The following is a 23,342-nucleotide window of genomic DNA, read 5'->3' as shown; positions in this document are numbered from 1 at the left end:
TCTGAGGAGCTGAAACCACCACCAAACAAGAGCAAAAAGGCTGCAGTTCTGGGCAGGGGCACTGTATAAGTGCAATAAAACAGAACAAAACCACAACAGGAGCAACTTCCAAAAGCAGCAAGTGCACAGAAAGGTGGAGAACGCAGGAATGGATGGAAGGGGAGCAGGACAGGCGAGATGGTCAGAACAGATGTTTGTTTTTCTCCCAAGCACAGCAGACTCAGAACACCCACCGCACGCTCAGGAGCAGTTTGCACAGCCAGCAGCAGACTCCAGCTCACAGTCCAGCCTGGCACAAGCCCTGGCCTTCAACTCACCTTGTTGCCGAAACCCAGAAGAGCAGCTCAGGTGACAGCAGCTCAGGAGATGGTGGGAGATGGAGGATATCACCACCCTCGCACACAGCGGGCAGAGCCAACAGCAAGGGACACTGAAACAAAGGTCCTTTGCTGAGCAGAGTTTGAGCAGGATAACTTTTTGGCCCAGGATAAGTTTATATTTTAAAATAAATCAGATTAAATAACAGGGGGCAACAGACCCAGCAGAAGCTGAACATGAAGATGCCAGCCCAGGCAGGCGCTGCTGTCCCTGTGGGAAGGGGACACTGGCTATGCTGAGCTTCACGGGCAGGTAGGACCCCAGGTGCAGGGCTGTTGCTGAGCAGGGGACCAGGCTGCATTGAGCAAATACCTTCCCCCTGGCTCCAACAGGTGTCCCAACCAGGACTGGGGCAGGACAGCCCCAAAACCCTTCTCCATCCCTCCACCGCAGGCTGGGACCAGCTCTGCCTTCATGGGTCCCATCCATCACCAGCTCTCCAGCACAGAAGCCCATGTCCCTCACCAGTCCCCCACACGGATCATCTATACTGCATTCTCAGAAGGGTCTCCCTGAACTTGCTTCTGGCCAAAGAGATCCAGAGAACATCTGCCCTTTTTACACACACAAGGTACCTACTGGGAAGGGACAACGGCACCACGTAAGCGGGTCAGTAACATGCTCCCTGCAGAGCCTCTCCCAGGCTTCTCCACAATTAACTCTGTTAAAGTCTCCCCATTTCCCAGCCCTCAGAACCTCCTTCTCATGCTCCTCTGGACTCTCCACCCATTCCTTGTCATCCAGCAGCCAGCCCCAAGTGCTGCAGACGAGACGCAGCTCATGTTCTGCAGGCATTGCCCTTGCCCCCGGGTTCAGCATCGTTTACATCACGGCTTCACCCCACTGCAGCCCTTCCCTGCAGCAGGACCTGCTTCCCCAGAGCTCGTACCAAAGGTTTCTGGAGGGTCAGGCATATACGTCACCCCACGCTCAGCATCTGAGCTCAGCCTTCCACCTCGAGCCACTGTAGGAAGAAAAATGCTCAGGAACCAGTTGTGCTAACAAGTGTGCACAGCAGCATGTTTTATTCCCTAAAGACATGTTTTTAGCCAACCCAGGTACTGAGGCTTCCAGCCTGAAGCAGCTGGAAGTTGGAAACATCACAAATCTGTACAGTACGAAGTTTGGTAGCAAGGTACCTCACTCAAGTCTGCTCCTTGCAGCTTGAACAGCTCCACTTCAGCCATGGGGCGAGAGGAGACCTCCTGTCCCACATCTCCAGCTGAAGAACCCCAGACAGGTTCAGCCCCAGTATCCCCCTCCCCCGATGGAAGTAATTCTCCAGCACTTCTTCAGGCCCTTCCAAACCCTCAGATCACTAGGCAGGCAAGTTACAAAAGAACAAAACACCTACAATCTCATTAAAAAGAAGTAGAAATCCATACAAACAAGCTCCACACCAACACATGCCAAGAACAGAAGTGACATCTCCCTGTTTCCAAGCAGGGCAGGGAGTCACCCCCAACACCTTCTTTGCCAGGTCAGCGATTTCAGTGTCCAGGCTGCAAAACTGCAGTTATCTTCATGGCCCAAACCAGGGCAAGGCAGAACATCCCCCAGGTTTGGTGTGGGTCTCCCCAGCCCACACAGGCCTACAGAGGCAAGGTGTTCAATTTGATGATGAATATACAACCACCCTGCAGCAATGCAGGCCAGCACTGCTCTCTCCTCTGCGCATCTTCCTCCAGGAAACTTTCTTGGAACTATTCACACCAGGTGTAGAGCTGGTCCAGGTCCCTTCTCTGGGCTCTTGCTCCAGACTGAGATCCCAGATCCCCTTCCTGCATCTCCAGCTCACAGCTGCATCCAAGAAATCAGGTAGAACTGCACGTCAGAGAGCCCAACAGCAACTGCACAGCTGTGAGCATGCCAGAAGGTGCGAAAAACCTGTTTATTCTGCATGAAAATAGGAGAAAGGAGGAGTAAAACGAGGGGGGTAAATTGGTCCAAGCATTAGGCAGAGGCTTGGTCTCCTGTCAGCTTGCTGCAGGGCCAGGATTCTCCCCAGGGCAGCTCATCTCTCCTACAACACAGCATCAGTGCTTTGTAAACAGCCCCTGCACAGCGGTGGTTGCGCGTTGCCCCATGCCAGGCTCTGGGCTCCGCGCTCAGCCCTGCAGCCGCTGCCCAGCCGCTCCCAGGTGCTCTTACTGCAGGAAACTGTCCAGTCTGGCCTGGCTGCTGCTGGAGGACGATGCGGAGGGAGCTGCAGACACAGGCCTGGAGACCTTCTTCTTGTTCCTCACTGCTAACGGGCGGATTTCTGCCAGGTTTGTCTGGAGGTAAAACTGTCAAGGAATTTATAGACCAAGGCCGTGGCGACGCAAGTGATCCAATACCTGCTGCAGACTGACCTGGCCCACAGCCCTGGGCCCCGGCCATGCACCTGCACCCAAATTAAAACTCCCTGCAGGACAGGCTGGGCTTTGTCTCCCAGCTCACAGCAGAGCTCAGACATGGCTCCTGCCCATGAGTCAAGGAATGCTTCCCACTTCTGTGATACTCCTTGCACACAAAACAGCATTTAAGCATCTACCAGCGCTTCAAGATGCACCTGGCGTGTGTGAGCAAGGATACCAGTCAGGGAAAGGCACGGCAGCCTGAGCCTGCAGCCTCCCAAGGCAGAGCAACCCCCAGGGAAGAGCCCTGGGAGCAACAAGTCCTCTTTAACTCACATGGCATTGAATAAACCTTCAGAGACACAGAAGTCCCAGAAACTAAACATGACTGAACTGTAACAGGTCTGAACCAGCTGCCTGCTGCAGCATTGCCCAGCAGGTGCAGGCCAGGGCAGCAGAGCTGCAGCATGACACAAACTAGCATGCTGCAGCGCTCAGGATTAGAGAAACAAGCTGCTCCTCTACCAGCCATGTGCCAGGCAGCCCTGGGACAGCCGTCTACCCTTCCAGTCCCCTCAGGCTGGCAGCACGGGCACATCTGGCCCCAGAGATCTGGTTCAGGCATCTCCCTGCCACTGGATACCTCCACCCTGCCACAATGAGGCCATGGAAGCAGCAGCCCAGAGCTTCCCAGCAAGTCACACATTCCAGCTGATTGTTTCTTCTCTGCTTCAGCCTCCTGGTTTCTAGAAAAAGTGCAAAAAACACCTCAAAAGCAGCACCAGGAGCTAGAGCAGTGCTAGAGCCACACGTGCAGCGCACATCCCTCTGACAGTCCCGCCCAGGGAAGGCGGGTGAGAAGCAGCCTCTGTGGGGAGAGGACACTGTTTCAGTGTGAGGAGCAGGAATCGAGCAGCTCCCTCTGCGCTGGGCGAGCTCAGCCCTCAGTTCCTCGCCCACCGCAGGGCTGCCCACCAGCACAGGCACAGCAGAGCAGCAGCCTCCTGCAGGAATGGGGCCTTCGGCTGCAGGGGCTGGCAGGCACAGGGCCAGGAGGCTGCGCTGCTGCTCCCAAGGGCACGGGCAGTCCCTGCAAAGGGTACTGGTTTCCAGTTGATGTGCTCCCCTAAGTGAGCCACCTCTGATAATGCTCTCAGCAAGTTCAGGTCCTTGAAGCCTTCGCTGGGCTCAGGCTTGTTCAGAGCCAGATAGAGAGAAATCTGATGGTTACATTAGGATCCCAGCCCATTTTTTGTTGGCTGCAGAGAAGGACTCCCCAAGATGGCCAAGACGAAAGAGGACCCACAGCATCAGTACTGCCATGTGAGCTGCAGGAAAGGATACAGGCTGTATGAACTTTGTTCTGCCGCCCAAGCCATCATACCCCATCCTCACCTAGAAGAGAGAAAGAAATGAGTCTGGAGCAGCAGCACAGAGCCTTGGCTATGTCTCCTCATGCTGGTTATGGGGAAGCGGCAGCCTTGCAGGCCACAGCTTCTGGAGAGGGGTTACAAGCACCTGGAAACACTCTGTACTTGTACTAAGCCCTCACTTTCAGAAAAAGGCAGACCCAAGGATACTAGCAAAGTTGGGGTATCTTGGGCACTTTCTGAAGTAAGCAGGCCTTCCATGGAGCAGAAGGGCTTAGCGTTTTATCACTGGGATTGAGGAACAAGAGGAAAACACCCAAAGCTCCAAGGAGATGGAGGAATGCGACATGGATGGCCATTTAGTCTGCTGCCAAAAAGGGAATGAGCATCTGTCATCCCTGGAGCTCTGCGGGACTGGGAAGTAGCCAGGTCATGTTCCAAGATTTATTTTCCACACACTGCTACGTGGCAAGGTAAAAGCCTCATTTGCTTCCTCCTGCAGGGTCACTTCAGGACAGCGGTGTGCAGTGCCAGCCCTCAACACGCTCACCAACTGGATGGTCACACTTACAGTGCCTGTGTTCTTGGGGGGAGCCAGCAAGCTGCCCGAAGATGGCTTCTTGGAGATAACAGAGTTCCTGATGAATCCTGGCAGGAGTCCTTTAAGAGCATCATCCTCCAGATCATCTGCCCAGTTCTGTCCCACAAAATAATGAGAAAAGCCCTTTAACCAGCATGATCTGCTGAATTTAGTCCACATAGAGGGAGCACTAATAACACAGACAGCTATTTAGGGTAATGGTTACTGCTGATCTCATGTCAGGCCAGAGAACAGCAGCTTCCAGCCTCCCACCCTGGGAGGTAGGACATTGCACCCAGCAAGGCTGGGAGAATAGACCCCAGCTCACCCCCCAGCCCCTGGGGTCAGCTCCATGTGTTTGCCAAGCACCCAAGGCAGGATAAACAGGACATGTGTCCCCACACTCCCTCTCCTGCCCGGCTCCAGGAGGCCTGAGGCAGCAATTCAGTGTTTCTAGGAGACTGTTTAGCAAAGAACTTTGAAGAATGTACTGCAGTTCTGTAGATGGGCCAGTCTATAGTCACAGCACCTCCAACACAGAGAAAATGGGTCCTTTGTCCCAGGCTTATTAACAGCAGAATCAAAGAGGTGATGCAGAAATCGAGATTAGCCCTTTTACCTCCATTGTTTCCTTCAGAACTTTCTTCGCCAGATTTACCACAGGAGGCCTGTAAGAAGCCCAAGGAGCAAATCAGCAGAGATTTATTGTTTGAGTGGAGCTGGCAAGGACAGACAAGGCCAAGCAAATGATGACAAAACTTGCAGCACGACATCAGGCAGCTGGAGAGCCGTCTGATGTCACACAGCAGCTTCCAAAGAAGCGAGACTTTGATCTCCTTTAGAAGCAGAAAGATGAGGAAAAACTCACGTTTTTTTATCCAGCTTCGGCCTTTTTGCAGGGCTGCAGAGACATCTGCAGGGCTGATGTTCAGGGGTGTCCACATCAAAAGTAGCATCTAGATTGATCTCATCACTGTGGGCCGGGCGATGGAGCTTTGGTTGCCGCAGTTCCACGGGAGCAGGGCTGCAAGGCCAGGCAAAGCATCAGCCATCGGGAGGCCACCACCTGCCACCCAGCAGGTGAGAGGAAGACAGAGCTGCGCGATTTGAGTTGTGAGACAGCAGTGGGACCAGGATCAGAGCCCCATTCTGCTTACAGGTCAAAGAAAAGACAATCTGAATCCCAGAGTTTACAGTCAGTGTCCCAAACTGCTGTTCACCCTCAAACGGCCTGTGCTACAACAGCAGCATCCAGAACAATGCCCTGGCATGCTGCTGCTCTGTGTACACGACCCAGTTTGCTGTACTGGGGTAACAGCACAGGTTCCTCGCAAGGAATGGCTCGATAAAAATGTAAAAGATGCCATTTTTCAGGCTGGGTTCTTCTGCCTGGCTAAGATCCCTGATGCCCATACACCAGGACATGCTCACTGGAAGGCCAACTCTGAGGCAATCAGAGGAGCAGCTTTAGGGATATTTCTCTGGCAGGACACAGTGACAAAGAGTTTGTCAAAACCTAGTCTGTTCTTCCATCCCATCTTGACCCAAACCCTCCAAAACACACACTTTTTCTAACTAAACCAACCACCACCTTGTCAGCAACAAAAAAAAAACCCAACCAATCAATAAAAAAAAAATCTCACAAAATAGAATACAAGGAGTAAAATGACCATGCTACTGCGATGCCTGCCAGATGAGCATGTCTCTGCTTCCCCCGCAAAGCTCCTACTTTGGACTTGCCATCTCCATCCTTGGCCTTTGAGGATGCATGTCACTAACCTTTCAAACACCAGCCGACTGAGTGTCTCTCTGGTTACAGATGGGACCTTCAGAGTGTCCTGCAGGATGTCTATCTTCTTCTTCAAACTCTGGAGGGAAAAGGGAAAGCAGACAGCAAGATAAGGAAATATTTAGTTGCAGATACTTTGCCCCTTTTCTGTAAATCAGCATCAGGTGGAGCAAGTTGGAGAGGTGAGGTGGGCTGGGTAAGCCAGTCAGTGAGCAGAAGCCAGCAGAACCCCTGGCTTTGCAGCAGCAGGCTGTGGCCAGCTGCCAGTTACTGCAGACTGAGGAACAACGTTCTCACCAAGATCTCCTTGTCCGCATTTTTCAGATCCTTCTGGGTGCTTTTTAACTCCTCCTCTGTCTTCTCCAATTCTGAAGCGGTTTTCTGGAGCTGCAGAATGAACCCCCCCAAACAGCAGAGTGCCAGTTACAACACAGAGCTCAGGGAGGGCAGAGATCCCCAGGGAGAGCAGAATGGGCTGCAGCACAAGCTGCTTGCCTCTGTTTAGGGTCTCAATTTTCCTGTCTGACCAACCTCTCCTCTCTCAGAGCAACCAAATACCTGCCCATTTCCTCCAGCTGCCTGCAGAGGGATCTCCAGGGCTGCTCACCCAACACAAATCTTCCTGCTGTAGCATTTCCTGAGCATCTATGCTTGATGATGGCAGCTTTTCCCTGCTCGAACACTTGGTGGCTGCATTCTGAATTCCTGCAGGACTTTGGACGCACCAGAGTGCAGGAACTCCAAACCACAGGCCGGAGGCTGGTTGTGCATCAGCAGTGCTGGCACAGGGACAGGCCTGATTCACAAGGGGAAGCACGCCAGGAGCAGGGGTCAAGGAGTGGACCGCTACCACATCAGAGACGTTTGTGGTGCAGGAGTCTGGGCCAGCCCACAGCGTATCGGTACAGTCAGCTCTCGTCAGCTGAGCCCACAGCCCGAGTGCACTGACTCGCATCCTCCGGACACAAACTGGTGATTGCAGCTGGGCATGGCCTCAGGCTGGTTCCAGCAACAGCACCTCGTGCAGGGGGTTAACTGCCTTGGAGAGCAGCAAAGCAATCCCAGAACCTCCTTCTCCATTTGAGGGAGCTATGGCCAAGCTATGGTCAAGTAACAAAAAGAGGCTAAATCCACCCACAGTCTCCCACTTTGTGAACCTGGACACAGGGATGCCCCAGTGAACCCCTGCGGCTTGGAGAGCGAGTTACACATACACACTTCTCATGGGGACTAGGTACTAGAACTGACAGAAAGTGCCTCCTGACATGAGCTAACCGAGGCCAGGCAGGGCTAGAGCAGCTGGAGCACAGCACTAGAGCCATGTCTGTACCTCCCAGCTCTGTGCCAGGTTGGGACCAGCCCAGGCAGGCTCTGTGCAGAGCCACCTGCACATCCTCACCACACTTTGGGAACATCGCCTGCCTCGGCACAGCATCATGCAGGAGCCCTGGCCCAGCTGAGTTGGCTGAAGGCACAAGGATGGGTGTGACTCAGTTGTACCAGGCCAAGGCTAAGCGCCGCTCAACTGGAGCTGGCTCCAAACCCCTTAGCACATTTCCTAGGGGCTTGATTCTGCAGCAGGAGGGGCTGGCAGCTCACACTCGGCAGTGTGGCAGGATGAAGGCAGTGCTGCTTCCAGAAGCCAGTGGAAGTGGTAGAGCACCTGCCTGCTCCTGCCTTCCAGTCCCGGCTCCCTGACGAACTGCGGCTGGCTCGGCACATGCTGCCCCACCAGCGTCCCCAGAGGCTGTACTCACCGCAGCACCACAGACTGACCCAGAAACCCCAGCCTGACACCTCCACACCACCCACACCACCCACCGCTCATCATGGGAGGAGTCACTGCAGACAGCCTGAGGCACAGTTATTGACAGGGACCTACAGACCAGATGTCACCCTGACAAGTTGCATTCTCCCTTTACCTTGTTATTGACAGACAACAGCTCCTTCTTCAGCTTCTCTGTCATCTCACCAGAGATCTTCCGAGCCTCCTTCAAGTTTTCATATTCCCTGCAAAGAGACCAGAGGAGTCGGGTTGTTTGCAGAAGGATTGAGCCAGAACAACTCAGAGACAAGGCAAGACCCTTAATTTGAAGCTCTACAACTGCAGAGCCACCAGAAAACAAAACAAAAAAAAAAAACACAAAAAAAACCACAAACAGGAGACACAAAGCTCTTCAAGGAACAGAGCTGAGTGTACCAACACGGACCAAGTGTGTCAAACATTGCGCTAAACCATGGGGGAGAAAAAATACCACAAGGGATACCATGTCTGAGAACAGGGCACAAATAGAATCCACCAGCAAAATGGAAACCAGATCTAGAGACGTTCCAGTTGCTAATGGAAAAGACAGACAGACAACAGGGCAGCCTCCATGCTGGCAGCTTTGCTTAAGTGACTTTTCAGACTTCACACTATTGGCCATGCACATTCATTCCCAATTACACCGCAGGGACACTCGCCTCATTACAGCTTTGTATTGAAGCTGCAATTATTCAGCTGCCATCAGACCAGCCTCACAGAAGCTGTGGCCTTGCCCAGCAGGATCAGATGGATTCCCAGGTAGGGGAGGGCAGTGCTGCAGATTGGCCATGCCAGAGAATGCCCAAGGCTGCAGCTGCAGAGCGATGGAGCAGAGGGTATGACCTGGAGCCCCTCATTCCTTCATTTCCCCTCAGGCACAAGAAGAGAAGGGAGGGAATAATAATCATCACCTCATAGGTGCACTGACAGCTCCGGAGATAGTTCCCATGGTGACACGCATGTCACCAGTGACAAGAGGAACAGTTCAGTGTGACAGGCTCCAATCTAGGTCCCCAGGATCTGTCAGGCAAAACCCGGCAGAGGCCCAAGCAGGCGGTGAGAGCTCCACAGAGCCCATGCGCCTGCTGGTCCTCGGCAGAGGGTTCTCCCTGGGGACCCCAGGACAGCATGAGCCAGCTGTGCCAGGCCCGCAGCACCTACTTTTTCAGCGACACACAATAGATCGCAAGCTGTTCCACTGCTGCTTGCCCGACTCCCATCTCTCTGATCATCTCCTCCACTTCAGGGCGCTGGCTCTGAAGCAACAGCTCAATCCTGCACAAAAAAAAAAAAAGTATCCTCAGTTCATGAGTCACAAACAGAGCTAGGTAAGAGCCTGGAGCTCCACTTCCCCCCAAGGAGCTGGTGCAGACAAAGATTCTGCTGCAGGCATGCTGGATGTTGTGTGGGGAAACAGAGAGACAACTGCCCTGCCACAAGCAGGGCTTTTTCTAGGGAAGAGTAGAGCTACATGGACAGTGAAGGGGCAGCTGTACACATGTACTGCACGTGAGGTGAACATCTTGGGCCCTATAGTGACTGTTCCTGGGCTGGGATTCTGCCCCAGCATCCCCTAATAACAGGAATGACCCGTAGCCACACTCAAAGCATCAGAGAGGAGGCCAGCGTGCACACAGCAGCATACCTTACTGCTGCTTCCCTAAGCTGCTCTCCCTAGAGCAGCGTCTGGAAACATGGCAGGGCAATAGCACGGACAGGCAAGGACAGCCCTGCTAATGCAGCAGTTTCCAACCTTATGGGGTAAGATGACCCAGCGTGTGGGGCTTGACACTGCAGGACCACCCCCCTCCGACGTGGGGAGAGGCACACAGCCCAGCCCACAAGGCCCAGGGTCTCACCGCTCCATGCTTCTCAGCTTGTTCCGCAGGCGGCGGGCCTCCTCCTTTGAACTTCTGTTATCCTCCTGCTGCTGCTCCAGGAATTTCATCTGCTTCTGCAGAGAAGCAAGCATATGCAGACCGTTAGGAAGGCTCCAGGGATTGTTAGAGAAACATCCTGGCTTATGCGCACTGCGGGCAGCTGGGAGCATACACTGGCTCTTAACGCTATCACCACCTCAGCAGCCCAGGATTACAGCAAGTTTAGCTCCCTCCCCACTGCACCCCAAGCTCTGCTCCCTGCAAGCGCAGCAGGGTCTCAGTGCTAATCGCATCATGAGTCTGGCACTGAAACGGAATCACAGCCTCCTTGCTGCTGAGAGTGGCTGGGGGCTGTGCAGCACCCTGACCACAGCGACAGTTTTTCAACAAGCAAAGGAGTCCCCAGCAAGCAAACCTTGAAATTGCTCTCTCCTCTACATACAGCTGATCCCTCTGCTTTAGCCTCCCAGTTCTCCTTGCTATTAGCTGCTTAAATAAATAGGAATGCTGAGTAGGTCTCTTCTGGGAGACCAGACACCCACCCGGGCACTTCTCTCATCTTTCCAGGCTCCCCAGTAGCAGGCAGCAGTGACAGAGAACCTCGACTGGGCTGAGAAAGCACTGATCTGCAGTGTGGCAGAATAAAGGAAAGCTGGTCCCAATCAGCACCATTCCAATGCACCTGTGTTTTGTAGGTTTGCGTGTGCCTCACACAGCACCTTCGGAAGGCTCTGGGCCTGGTTTCAGCACAGTGCTGACCCCAGGGAGAGGCCTGGCCAAGGGCCATCGCCTCGGAAATCTCTCTTCCACACAGAAGTTAAAGGATTTTATCCACTTCCTGCCACAGAAACCAAACGTGTGAAACTGCTGGGGCTTTGCAGAGGGACAACATTGCAGGCTCACGTGTTACTCCCACTTAAGCAGAGCTCATCTTTAGCTCTTGCTAACCAGAGCTCTCGACACTTCAGGTCCCCACAGCAGCATTTTGTGCCGGGCTGGAGTAGAGTACCCGGCCTCAGAGAGCCTGAAAGGCAGCAAACTCTAACACGAAGGTTCAGCAGCAGCTGATGGTGCGAGCAGAAGATGGGAACGGCTCACAGTCTGTGGGCTTGACTGGTGTCACAGACAGCTAAGCCTCTGTTTTCACTGCAGACGTTTAGTGCTTTAATCTTTAATGACGCAGCATAAGACAGTGCTTGGCATTCAGCTGGGAAACCCTGTACACCACAGAAAAGACACCTAGAGGTCCCTAACCCTTCTGCCCAGCTTTCATTAAAAGGACTTAAGCATATATGGAGGGTTTTGCAACTGGCAAGATAAGCACAGAGCCTCCTCCTGAGATACCAAGGCAGGGAAGCCAAGCACAGAAAAGCTGAGTTGAGCAGCAAGCACCAGCTTCCACCATCACAATTGTTTCCGCAGGAGTAGGGAGCATCAGAAGTACCCTGCCTGGTACACCCAGAACATCTCTGGCATGGCCCAAGCTGCCTTTACACCCAAGCAGGTTAGATATAATCCTGTGGGCAGGCAAAGTTAAGTTGTACTGGCTCACAGCAAGGCCTGTCCGGCATTAATTCCTTACTATATCTTTCCTTCTGCCTTGTGACAGCAGCACATTGCTGGTGTCAGGCAGACCTCCCAGACTGGTTCCTTTCAGGAAGAGACAGCAGCAGGTGACACACAGAAGGACAACCCCACAACCTATCTACAAGCTCTCATGGGGCCACCTGGCCTTGCAGGTCAAGGAACACGATGTAGTTTAGGCTATTACCACCTTTTAGTGTTTAAAAGGAGCCTATAAGAAAGATGGGGACACACTTCTGAGCAGGGCCTGTTGTAACAGGACAAGGGGTGATGGTTTTAAACTAAAGAAAGGGAGATTCAGGCTGGTCATGAGGAAGAAATTTTTTTACACTGAGGGTGGTGAGAGCCTGGCCCAGGTTGCCCAGAGAGGTGGTGGATGCCCCATCCCTGGAGACATCCCAGGCCAGGCTGGATGGGGCTCTGAGCAGCCCTATCTGGGTGAAGATGTCCCTGCTCATGGCAGGGGTTGGACTGGATAAGCTTGGAAGGTCCCTTCAACCCAAACTATTCTATGATTCTCCCATACTCCATGGAACAGAGACCTTGCGAAAGGCAGATGATCCCTTCCCCACTTTTCAGCCTGCAGCCCACAACCCCCCGCCTGGACCCATCTTCCTGTGACAGGTGTGTCACCAGCACACAGCAGGGACTGCCCAGCCCACCGCCCAGGCACAGTCACTCTGCTCACTACAGGACATCTCAACAAAGCAGCTCCTGCTCTTCCCCTCTTCCACTTGCTGTTTACGCTCAGTACGTGACTACACCCTGAGTCACTGTGTGCTGAAACACAACAGGAATATTTGATCCCTGGACTTCACACATTACTAACCTAACCGAAGGAAAACCCTGGCAACAGAACAGAGACAGGAGAGTTAGCTGGATCAAATCCCACTCAGCTGAAGCTTGCAACTCCCCCTCCATATATTTCAGTTTGATTTCTCCTCCAATCTAACTAAGGAACTAATTTTCCTTGAATCCCGTCTGGCCTAAACCCATTTCAGAAGAACATTCTACCGCAGGGAGCCAGTGTTTCGGCAATGGGGCGCTGGGGCCAGTTCCTGCTCTCGGTTCGTGCTGTTACCTTTATGATCAGCACTGCCGCTTCACTAGCGAGGCTTGGCCAGCAGCCCCCAGGCTGGGCTGGCATCTCTCCCCCTCATGGCCACCTCTGCCTTCAGCATAAACCACTTGTATGTGAGCCACAAGCCTGGCTTTTCTGCCTCCAAATCACCCCCCAGTGGAGCGTGCTCAGGACCTTGAGACCAGCAACACCATTTGCTTCAGACGAATAAACCCAAAATGAAAACCCAGCTTCACTGCCCTCCTGTCACATGGAGATCGAGGAGACACGAGGCTCGAGGCACCAGATCCAAAATCCCACCAGCACAATCTCTTTATTAGCAAGGCTTGCAGAGACCTTCAACAAAACTGTGCAACAGTTGGTGCTGAAGTCCTGCTGGGGATGGGAAGGGTACCTTGAGGGAGGAGCACAGCATCTCTGTCTCTCCCAGCACCTTCTGGAGCGACTCTATGGTGGCATTGCGCACATCCAGAGTGTCCCTCAGCCCATCCACAATGGCCTGGCATTCCCGCTTTTCTTTCTCTGGAAAAGAGAACAAAAAAAAGGTCATGGCCCAGCAACCCAGACTTCAGCTGCCCCATCGCAGCAGAAGCACAACAAATAGCCACTGCTTGCAGTCTCGGGCTCCAGGCTGCCGGAGCTGGTTGTTCCCATGGAGCCATTTCCCCGAGTGCTGTCTGCACCAGAGTCTGTGCTGAGCAACTGCTTCTCCCAGTGCCAGCAGGCTTCAAGATTTTCTTTACTAAAGATAAAAAGTTCCCTTTAATAGCTTTCCAGTGCCAGCCCTGCTAACACTAAGCTGATGCATCTTAACTCTTGCCTGCTCTCAAAGCCAGGCTGGCACAAGGAAAACGTTTCTCTCTGGTTACACCAAGCTCATGCAGAGCTGGAGAGCTGAGCCCCCAGCCCATGCTCTCCCCATGAAGCCTGATGTGCAGGGAAGCCCTTTGGGCGGCTGCGTACAGTGACCCACCTCGCTGCTGCACCTACAGCAAGAGGCAGCAAAGCAGAGCTCAGGTGGGGGCTTTGCAGAACACACGACAGCTTACGTAGATTCCCCAGAGCACCCACTTTTTGCAGGTCACAAAACTTGGAGTCCTGCTGTTCCTCTGCACACAGGCAAACCAGGAACCAAGCACATGCCTCTGACCACCGGAGAGAAGGTGATGGAAAACAGCACCAGATTTCAATTTGTTTTGTTGAGGCAAGGGAAGAACAGCTCATAAAGCAACCATCAGCATCAGGAGCTGACAGACCTAAGCAGGGAACAGCCAGCATTACTGGAAAGCTCAAAGCAGTTGAGCAATGAGGGAAAGCAATAACTCCTCAGCCTAACCCTGCTGAGAGCAGGGTGAAGTCTTCAGCTCAGCATCTTTGCTAAAATTGTCCATGGCTCCAGCCTGATGATAGCAGAGAACCAGTCAAGGCCTTTCCAAAAAGCTGTTCCTCCTTGCAAACCACCCATTTTCAAACTGTGCCAGCACGTCCCAAGGAAGCACTACCTGAAGTGCAGCTTTGCTGCTCGATCAGCCAGTAAAACAGCCACGTGGGACTGGGGAAGAAGAGCAGATCCCAGCAGAAGCACACAGGTGGCAAGGGAAACAGAGATATACTTCTTTCTTAGCAAAGCATTTTTTTTCTCCATCGATCTGAATAACCCTTCTTCACCAGAGGCAGCACACCCTGGAGACGTTCCCCTGCGTTTGCAGGGACTCCACAGCCACCAAAAGAGTCAGGGCTTCCCCCTCCTCCGTTCCCAGCTGCCCAGAGGCAGATGGCAGAAGTCAAACCTCCCCGTGCTGCAGGAATGAGTTTGCAGCTCATTCAGTGCCTCCCACAGTGCCTGCTGGGGCTGATCGCAGCTCTGCACCTCCAGAGGCATTTGAAAGCTGCTCAGAGACTGGTAATTACACAGCTCCTCTACAGCACAGAGCACATCCTCAAGTGAAGAATTTATACACAAGAACCACCAGAGAGCAGAGTGCCCACAGCAAAGGAGGCAGGAGGTGGGAAGGAGCTACTCATTTCTATGGAAAGAGAATGGGACAGGGGATGTCAAATCCAACCTCTACTCACCAGCAGCTGAGAAGCTGAGCAGGCCTTCAAGCAGTTTTTCTTGGATAACATCCTAGCAAGAGTCCCAGCCACCTTTCCCAGAAGATTTGGCTCTCTACCAAGTCACTAAACTCAACCAAGCTGGCAAGAGAACACACCTCAGAATAGAGACATGCAGACCATCCAATTCTGCTCTCAAGCTAACTACTGAATCCTCAATCTCCTGGCTATTCATGTCTGTCTCGTGCACGCAGGGAAAGCAGAGGAAAGACGACTCTCAGGGCGTGGGCGAGCCCCCAGCATTCTTTAAAGAATTTCTTTTCCCCCTTCTGCTAGTGTGTCTTTGGATTTCTGTCACTCAGACTGACATTTTCCTTTCGCTGCTCATGACTCATGTTCTGATGACAGGCTGCCTACAGACGATGCTTAAAACCCATCGACAAGTCTCCAGGGCTTTTGCTTTTCCTGCCTCCCTCAAACATCCTCTAAAATTAAAGATGGGAAAATGGAAGTGCGCATACTCTGAACTCGGTCTGCTCTTCGCGCGCACATGTGGCACTGCAACAGCCAAACAAATCCAAAGTCTCCCCACTGCTGCTTTTGGGCACTGCTTTTACGCCCTCATCTGTCAGAAGGAATGAGCCTTTGCCATGTGCAGCTGTGAGTTTCCCAGTAAGCAAACCAAGGGTTTTGCTTTCAGCAAGCCTGCTCCAGATATAGCTGTGCTCTGCACTTTTGTAGCTTGCAATTAGGAAGAGGGGCAGAAAAAAAAAATCGCATATATGTCTCTAAACTTGCAGTGAGCTCCCCAGCTACAGCAGAGCTAGGCCAGGCTGCAGGTTCTGGTTCTGTCACTCAAGCTTTGTACAGCTTTAGGTGGTTTCACCTCAGAAAAAGCTGCTCCAGCACAAGAGTTTGCAGCCGGCATCACGCCTTTGGCTCCAGCAAGGGCTGGGCTCCAGCAAGGGCTGGGCTCTGTGCAGGGCTCCTGAAGCCCAGCCGAGCAGCCTGGCACAGGCAGAGCCCAGGACCTGCTGACCCCCCACTGGCAGCTGGAACTCACCTTTCACAGAGAGCTGAGCCTTCACCTTGTCCAGTTCATTCTGAAACACAACACAGAAAACGCCATTAGGAAATGCCCTGCGGGAGCTTTCACCAGGTCTTAAAAGGAGCTGAGAAGTTTCTCAGAAGGACATTTGCACTGGCCAGGTGCTAAGAAGGGCCCACAGTAACAGCAAGAACCAAGTTACAAGCAAGTACTATCAGTGGGAATGCAAAGAGCACCTCCAACTGGCATCCTTCAGGGGAGAAGAGAAGATCCCAGTTTCGTCTTAGCCTTGTCAACCTTGTGTTTCTCACACTGTCAGTCATCTTGTTTTAGCTGAATAATTTTGGAAGGCTCTCAGGGAAACACAGGAAATCAGACAGGAACAATTTTTATAACGTTTTACCTAAACAAGGCAATAAGGCAGGGATGTTGCCAGACTAACGGGACTGAGGGTTGCTTTGAACTGAAGTGAACTTTATTTGGGTGCAGGTGGGAGACAGGTGGGCAGGTCCAAGTGCCTGAAAAAGGTAAGGAAGTGTACTAGCAAAGGCACCAGCTGGCACTCTGATGGACGCTACAGTCACTGCAGTTCAGGATGCTGATATGAGTAACAGCTCAGTCGAATGGTCATAAACAGATCGGTGATAAACCAACCTGAACCAACCTAAGGGCACATAAAATCTCCTGGATGCCACGAGGGTCTGGGAAGGTCAGATGTTTCTAACACCTTCCTTAAGGACCAGAAAGAAGCAGCAAATGCCCCATAGCTTGAATTATAGATAATTAAGTGATGTGACTTATGAATACTGGCAAATAGCCAAAGGGAGTACGGAACGGTTACAAAAAAGGGCAATAAATATGTGTGTGTGTATATATATATATTTAAATAGAGGGAGAAATATATGCAGGAAAGAGTCAACAGAAGATGACTTAAACTGTGTTAGAGAACTGCAGAGGAAAGCACGTAACGAGTCAGGCAGGAACTGCAGTGGAATAAAACCACAATAAAATGCCAACACTGTACTGAAGCAGAGCACACAAATCTGTGCAACCCGGAACATAACATGCAAATCAGAGCTGAGAATAGCACTGACAGTGACCATGGAGCTGATGGGAGCAGAGTGAGGCTCTGCTTGTGACAATAAAGGCATGAAAGAGAATACGGGATGTAAAGCTCAGTAAGCAGAAGAGACAAAATGCAAAGCCTAGCAGAGCGGACTTGGATTTGCCCCCGGGGGCACAACAGCTGGAGGCCTGACATGGAATTAACTCTGCTGCAGGAACTATTCTGGAGTGTTTGCATCAGAGTCCTATTCAGGAACGATTAGTGAGCTCACCAGATGTGCTAATTAGCATGAAAGCAAAGAAATCCTGGGCTACCACGGGCATCTATGTAACATTACCTCATTCATCAACTTAATCTGAAATCCCTCATCCTCCAGCACGGCTCCCAAAGGCTGCCCCAAATTTTCACTCTCTGCCAGCCTGAGTTAGAAGACCACATTTTCCCAAGATCAAAGGAGTTTATCTGGACCACAGACAGCTGTCCTCCCAGGTTCCTACCCTCCTCAGCAGGTTTACAGGCAGGAATCCTCCTCCTCCTCCTGCCTCCTTTTTGCTAAGCTGAACAAGCCAAAGTCTCCTAGTCTCCTTTGGAATAAGGACTCTCCATTCCGAAGATCACAAACAGCTGGAAGTGTCAGGTTCCAGACAGCCTCACCCCAAAACTCACAGTTTTCCTGCTCTGGGAACAGCCACATGGAGACTGTTCTGATTGCTGAGGATGACCTTTAAGAGCAATCCAGGATAACCCAAGCTCAGCACCCAGGAACGCTTGGACATGTCACAGCATTCAGCCTGTGCTCTGCAGCTGCTCCAGGGAACTGAGTTCCCTCCAGTGTTTTAGTCAAAACCGATGCCCAGTGTGGTGGGACACAAAGCAGCCCCAATGCCCCTTTGACTGCGAACACTTAGGAGCAAAAGCAAGAGTGAGGGATAGTGCCAAAGACAATTATTATCCAAAAGATAATTCAGATAGTTCTACAGCCCCAGGAAGAGGTTTTGGATTCTGAGGAAGCTCTTCCCACAACTTAGAACTGGGCACAGAAGCCTGGTTCTCAGAGAGGTACCCCAAATTTGTCTCGCCAAGATGACAAGCAGACCACAGCTACGCACTCTTGCTTTCCAGCACCACAAAGCACATCCTTTTGCCCCAGCCTGACCTTTCCAAGGCAGGAGGCCAAACACTCACTTCAGGACATCTGCACAGACACAGCTCCAGCTGATTGCGGAGCCAAGTGCCACGTGACGCCCAGGATCTCAGAGGTACAGGCAGGGTTTGGCAACAAACCCTGGATTCGGGGGCTTTTTCAGGTGAAGTCACTTCTGGCTGAGGATGTCACCAACTCTTTTCTCAGGTTCTAAAGAGACCGGGAATGGCCCACTGCATGTTTGCTTTGCTGAACTGCTGCCCAGGCCAGAACCAGAAACTCCATTGCAGACAGAACTCCAGTCTAGATGGAAATTAAATCCCACCTATGATGCGCACCCATGTTCTCCAGAAACAAGGCAGCACACAACATGTGTGTGACTGGTGACAAAACAGCATCAGCCCAGCAGCAACCTGAATCAGTGCGTGTGGCAGTAAATACCCTTACAAAGTGCGCTAATCTATACAAAAAATATTTGAGTTTTTCCCCTTAGATAGTGACCACAGCATTAGAAAAGCTGCATTCTCAGGGCTAGATGTTCAGACAACCATACAACAAACTCTGCAGGAGCATGATGAGTTACCATCAAGCCTGATGTGCAGGAGCGGCTCCACAATCCGGCCCTTGAGCAAGGGATCAGCTCACCAGCACAGCCTGCCTGGAGGGGGAGGCTGGGGGAAGCCAGCTCGGGTCCTGGGGTGGGGGAAGAGGGAACAGAAAGTTTTTTCTGGGGCAATTTTCTCCCGTCAACCTATTTCTGATTCACTCATCTATTTACACTTGTGAGAACAGACCTGAATATGCACTAAAAGCAACGTTTATCCGCTCCAGCCATTGCTGTGCTTCTGGGGTACACAGCTTCAAGTGCCCAGAGATGCTTTTGCATTTCCCCAGCATGCATACTTTGGCCTTTGGTTTCTTTATTAGCAGTCTTCAAGAATGACAGTGCTACTGACATTATAGTCTGGCTGGCTTTATTTTAAAAACATGGGATATACATATAGCATTGTCATGGCAACTGCTAATTATGGTAATCACTGCACATGCTGATTCTAAACACAAGAGGGTACAAGCATCCCATTATACCAAGGTCAACCCATTACTTTTTTTTGGAACAGACAACTCCAAGACATAAGGAGCTGTGCTTCATTTGCACTAACCAAAGGAGGAGAACATGGAACAGCCACTCTGCATTCATCCCTGCGTACCCCCAGCTCTCTGCACTTAAAGGTGGCACTTGGAGAACATCACCCAGCACAGCAGGTTGAGCCCAGTCCACCCCGAGGACACAGCCTCCGCACTGTCCACCCCCACTGGTGCAGCTTCAGACAGTCCCTGTCCTCTTTTCGCTTGGGAAACCAAGATTTTATCACCACCCTGCCCCGTTTCCTTACCGTACGTGCAAACCTGCCTGCACAGAAGTGAGGAGGTGGTGCTTCCTCCAACAACCCTCCTTTCCCAAGGGGTTTGCAGGGCTCACACACAACCCAGCCACAGACGCTGGCAGCAATTCATTGCATTTGGGATTTTCCCCAAGGCTTTAAGGCTCAAGGGAGAGGCAACAGTTGGTTGTTTATTTGATGCTGGTTCAGGTGGTTTCCAGGCAAGGTGAGAACCAGAAGAGCAGTGAAATAGAGGTGTCCTCTTAAGTCACCACACAAGATTTGGTCAGGGGAAACTAACCCACCACACGGAGACTTCCTTGTCACAGAGGTGAGAGTGGGCCAGGACCAAGAGAGAGAACAGCGACAGGCAGGAGACACTGATATGCTTCAGGTCTGAATGATGAGCACAGCGCAGCAAGCACCAGCTCAGGAAGCAGCTGCTGGCAGAGAACTGGTAGCCCAGGCCACGCTTCCAAGATGCTGAAGCACCACACAACAGAAGAACCACCCAGTCACATTACCTGCAAGGTCTCTGCATCTGGTGCTGTCTGCTCCTCCAGTGCCACATCAAAAAACAGCTTGTTGATGATGTGTCTTTTGCTGACCTAAACACAGGAGACAGAAGAGGTTGGTGGGCACAGATATGGAAACACAGCAGCTACAGATGACAGACGGAGGGGAAGAAGGTACCACCTTGTCACAAAACCACAAAAGGCAAGTCAGATCACACACTTGAGGCCATTAGTGGTGATGCCCTGCTTTGGCTCAGCAGCAGACCCCCCACTGAGTTTCAGGACCGCAGCTCCAGCCAAGCTCCTGAGCTGCAGCAGAAGGATTCAGGCATTTCTGAATCAAGCGCAGTCTGTTCTCTGGCAGCCAAGGCCGGAGCAGCTGACGCTGAGCTAACACGATGCCAGATCCTAAGACAGAAGTACGTGCTGCTTTCTGCAGGCAGAAGGTGCTGTAATTGAATTTGATAGCTCTCCACACCTCCCCCATGCAGCTACAGCTTTGTGTTTTAAGTATTATATACAGTCATGACACCAGCTAATTGCATAGTTACTGCTACATAAGATGTTATTTCGCGATAACTCCATGGTAACCCAGAGAGGTAAGAGGTAGCGAAGAACAGAGGGAATCAACAAGTCAGGAAAGGAACAAGGGCCAAGACCTTGACAGGAAGAAAAACGCATGAACACAGAACAAGTCCAAGCTGCAGCTGGCTAAAAACCTACATCTGAGCATAAGGCAACATCTCCTGCAGCTGCCACTCACCAAGACCTATTGCTGGCATCAAGGCTGGTGACACAAAGGACTTTAAAGAAGTTCAGGCCACTGGATCACCAAGCCTTGGCTTTCCATCTCAGCAGATGGGCACATCCTTCCCTCCCCAGCCTTTGCTTTTCGCAATGAAGGGCTGCGCGCTGCAAAGCAAGGACTCCATTATAAGGCCCATGTGCAGCAGAGCGGGAGGCTTCCTGATGGCGAGCAGCAGGATACTCCAGAAACACAAGTCTGGTGTCCCGATTAATCTCTTCCAGTCCTTTCTATCAGTATGTCAACACTTACCCAGCCTAAATAAAAGCCACAGAAAGCAGAGACCCTTTCTAGAGGAACTACAACACAGACAGCAACAGGGTGCCCTCAGACCAGCCCTCTGATCAGAGGGGTGGCTGAAGGGAGGGGAGTGCACCCTCTAAGCCATTGGAGACGTATTTTCGGGGAAAGTTATCTCACTTCACACCATGAACCTTTTCCTTGTGTCACCACAGGCCCAGACCACAGTTCCTCAGTGCGCCTGAGCAGACCATCACACCACAGAAACACAGAGGTGCACAGAGTTTATGGTTTTACCTGGATTCTGCATTGTGGGCAAGTCCGGCTTGGTGCTGTATCAAACCACTGGAAGAGACTGAGAAAGGAAAAGAAAAACTACAGTAAATCCTTCTTACCAACTTAAAACAGAAACACAAACATTTAGTCCAGAGCTGCAGCTAACGGGAACACCGCATTCCAGCGCATGCACTCTACCTTCGCCTCCAAGACAATTCCCAGCTGAATTTAGCGTGCCAGCTTATCTTCACCAGGGCAGACTTTTTACAAAGCTCAGATGTCCCTGAGAGAGTCTTTGAACAACTGTAGCTTCACAGAAGTGAACGGATCCACATGCCGAGCAGCACAAGAGCTGCTATATCAGGATGCAACAGTTGAGAGCTCCCCGGTCTGGTCAGCTCCAACGGGTGCCATCGACACCAAACCGCCCTGCAGCGTGAGTGACATCGGGCCAGTCTCTGCTCTGAGATGATGAATGAAACCTGTCGGGCTCCCCAGGGGAGCTACTAATGCATTTTTCAACTAAACCATCACATCACACTCAGCACCGTTTATTTTTGGAGCAGGGCAGCAGTCTGGAGCTGGCAGGTTACCCATGCAAGCTCTGCCTCCTCCACTGCTGTCAGAGGGCAGCAAGTCCCATCTCTGCCACTGGCTCAGGGGTGACCATGGCACCAGCCAGTGGTGGCCCGTCTCCAAGGGAGATGGCCAAGGAAACAGGCAAATGCCAGCCCCCTCCCCCTGCACAGGACTGATTTCCTCAGAACAATTTCCTTCCAGCACGAACACTTGCTAAACAGCTCCAGCAAAAAGCATGAAACTGCATGGGGGGCTCCACTCATAACTCAGCCCCGATGCTTCCAGACAAACACCCTATGCAGGGACGAACCGCCAGCACCGGAGCGGGGAGGGACCGCAGGGAGGGGGCCACAGGTAGCAGAGTGGCAGCTCCAGTAACCCCGCTCGAGGGGGAATCGCTGCCACCGTGGGCGGGGGCTCTGCAGGTGGTGGGGAGGAGGCGACTCCTCAGGGACCGGGCCCGAGCGGGGCCCAGAGGGCACGGGCACAGCCAGGGCAGAGCCGCCGGGGAGGGGGCTGCCGCCCGGGACGGCTGCGGGCGCCGGCACCGCCTCGCCCCGCTGTGGGACCCCGCAGCCCTACGGCGCTGCTCCCTCTGCCCCAACCAACGGCCGCCGGGCCCGTCCCGAGTCCCCGCCCGCCCCGCTGCCCTGGGAGGCGGCGGCCGCTCACCAGGCGCGGTGGAAGGTGTGCCCGCACGGCACGGCCGCCACGTCCCGCTCGTTGTCGAAGAAGTCGGAGCAGATGGTGCAGTGCGCGCGGATGGGCATGGCGAGCGGACCGGGACCAGAGCCCGGGCCGGGACAGGGCCACCGCGCGGCGCCGTGCGATTCAAACCCGGCCGCCCGCCTGCCGCTTCCGGCCCGCTCCGGAAGTGACCTCACTAGGCGAGCGCTGGGACCCGCGCTTCGGCTCTATAGCCAGGAGCAGGGGCCGGGCCCCGGGGGGCGTGTCCTTGGGCGGGGCCGCGCCCCCGGGTCCTGCCGCCCGCCGCACCCGTGTACCCTGAAGCCTAACGATGGCGGCCGGGCTGCCAAGTACCTTCCTGGCGGGACGAGCTGCCGCAGGACCCCGCTGCCCGCACCGCCTGGGCAGTAATGTCGGCTCCAGCAAGGCCGGGCCGCCCCGCCTCGCTCAGCCCTGGCGAGAGCTGCGCCATGTGCCACCGGCGTGCGAGGCAGCTGCCGGCACACGAGGCCCTACAGAGAGACAGGGCAGGCGGCGCTGGTGCTGTCTCAGTTTGTCCTCAGCGGGGTCTTTATTTGCCAGAGATACAGTGCGGGGGCACAGGGCGCACGGGGCGCCGGCGGCAGCCGCGGGCAGAGCCGGCCCTGCAGGCATGCAGCTGCGGGGGGGGAAGCGGGGACCGGAGGGAGGCACGGGGGGGGTCGTTTGGGATCCTGCAGACACAAGGCGTTGGGGGCCGT

At 53.1% G+C, this 23,342-nt stretch overlaps 1 protein-coding gene across 1 annotated transcript; it reads right to left on the bottom strand.

The window, feature by feature from the left end:
* Positions 1-1,380: 1,380 nt before the first annotated feature.
* TRAIP (TRAF interacting protein) lies at positions 1,381-22,774 on the bottom strand. The gene is made up of 15 exons (XM_082060078.1): positions 22,588-22,774; positions 21,358-21,415; positions 20,025-20,108; positions 15,924-15,963; positions 13,200-13,327; positions 10,120-10,214; positions 9,422-9,535; positions 8,379-8,466; positions 6,754-6,843; positions 6,447-6,535; positions 5,536-5,691; positions 5,287-5,335; positions 4,659-4,784; positions 4,062-4,112; positions 1,381-2,654 (listed from the first exon to the last, which is right to left on the bottom strand). Exons 1-15 carry the CDS (start codon positions 22,683-22,685, stop codon positions 2,526-2,528), a joined length of 1,395 nt encoding a protein of 464 aa, XP_081916204.1. The 5' UTR covers positions 22,686-22,774; the 3' UTR covers positions 1,381-2,525.
* Positions 22,775-23,342: the final 568 nt, after the last annotated feature.

This window comes from Streptopelia decaocto (assembly GCF_964273445.1).
Source record: "Streptopelia decaocto genome assembly, chromosome: 8".
NCBI lineage: Eukaryota > Metazoa > Chordata > Aves > Columbiformes > Columbidae > Streptopelia > Streptopelia decaocto.
Note: the sequence above shows the minus strand (reverse complement) of the source record. Positions and strands in the feature narration are given on the sequence as shown.

Excerpts from the sequence above, each read along its gene's own strand:
- TRAIP (XM_082060078.1), bottom strand. The coding sequence starts at position 22,685 with ATGCCCATCCGCGCGCACTGCACCATCTGCTCCGACTTCTTCGACAAC. Across the intron at positions 15,964-20,024 it reads CAGATGCAGAGACCTTGCAG|AATGAACTGGACAAGGTGAA; the intron begins GTAATGTGACTG and ends GTTGTGTTTCAG. Across the intron at positions 4,113-4,658 it reads CCCCCAAGAACACAGGCACT|GTGAGGATGGGGTATGATGG; the intron begins GTAAGTGTGACC and ends TCTCTCTTCTAG.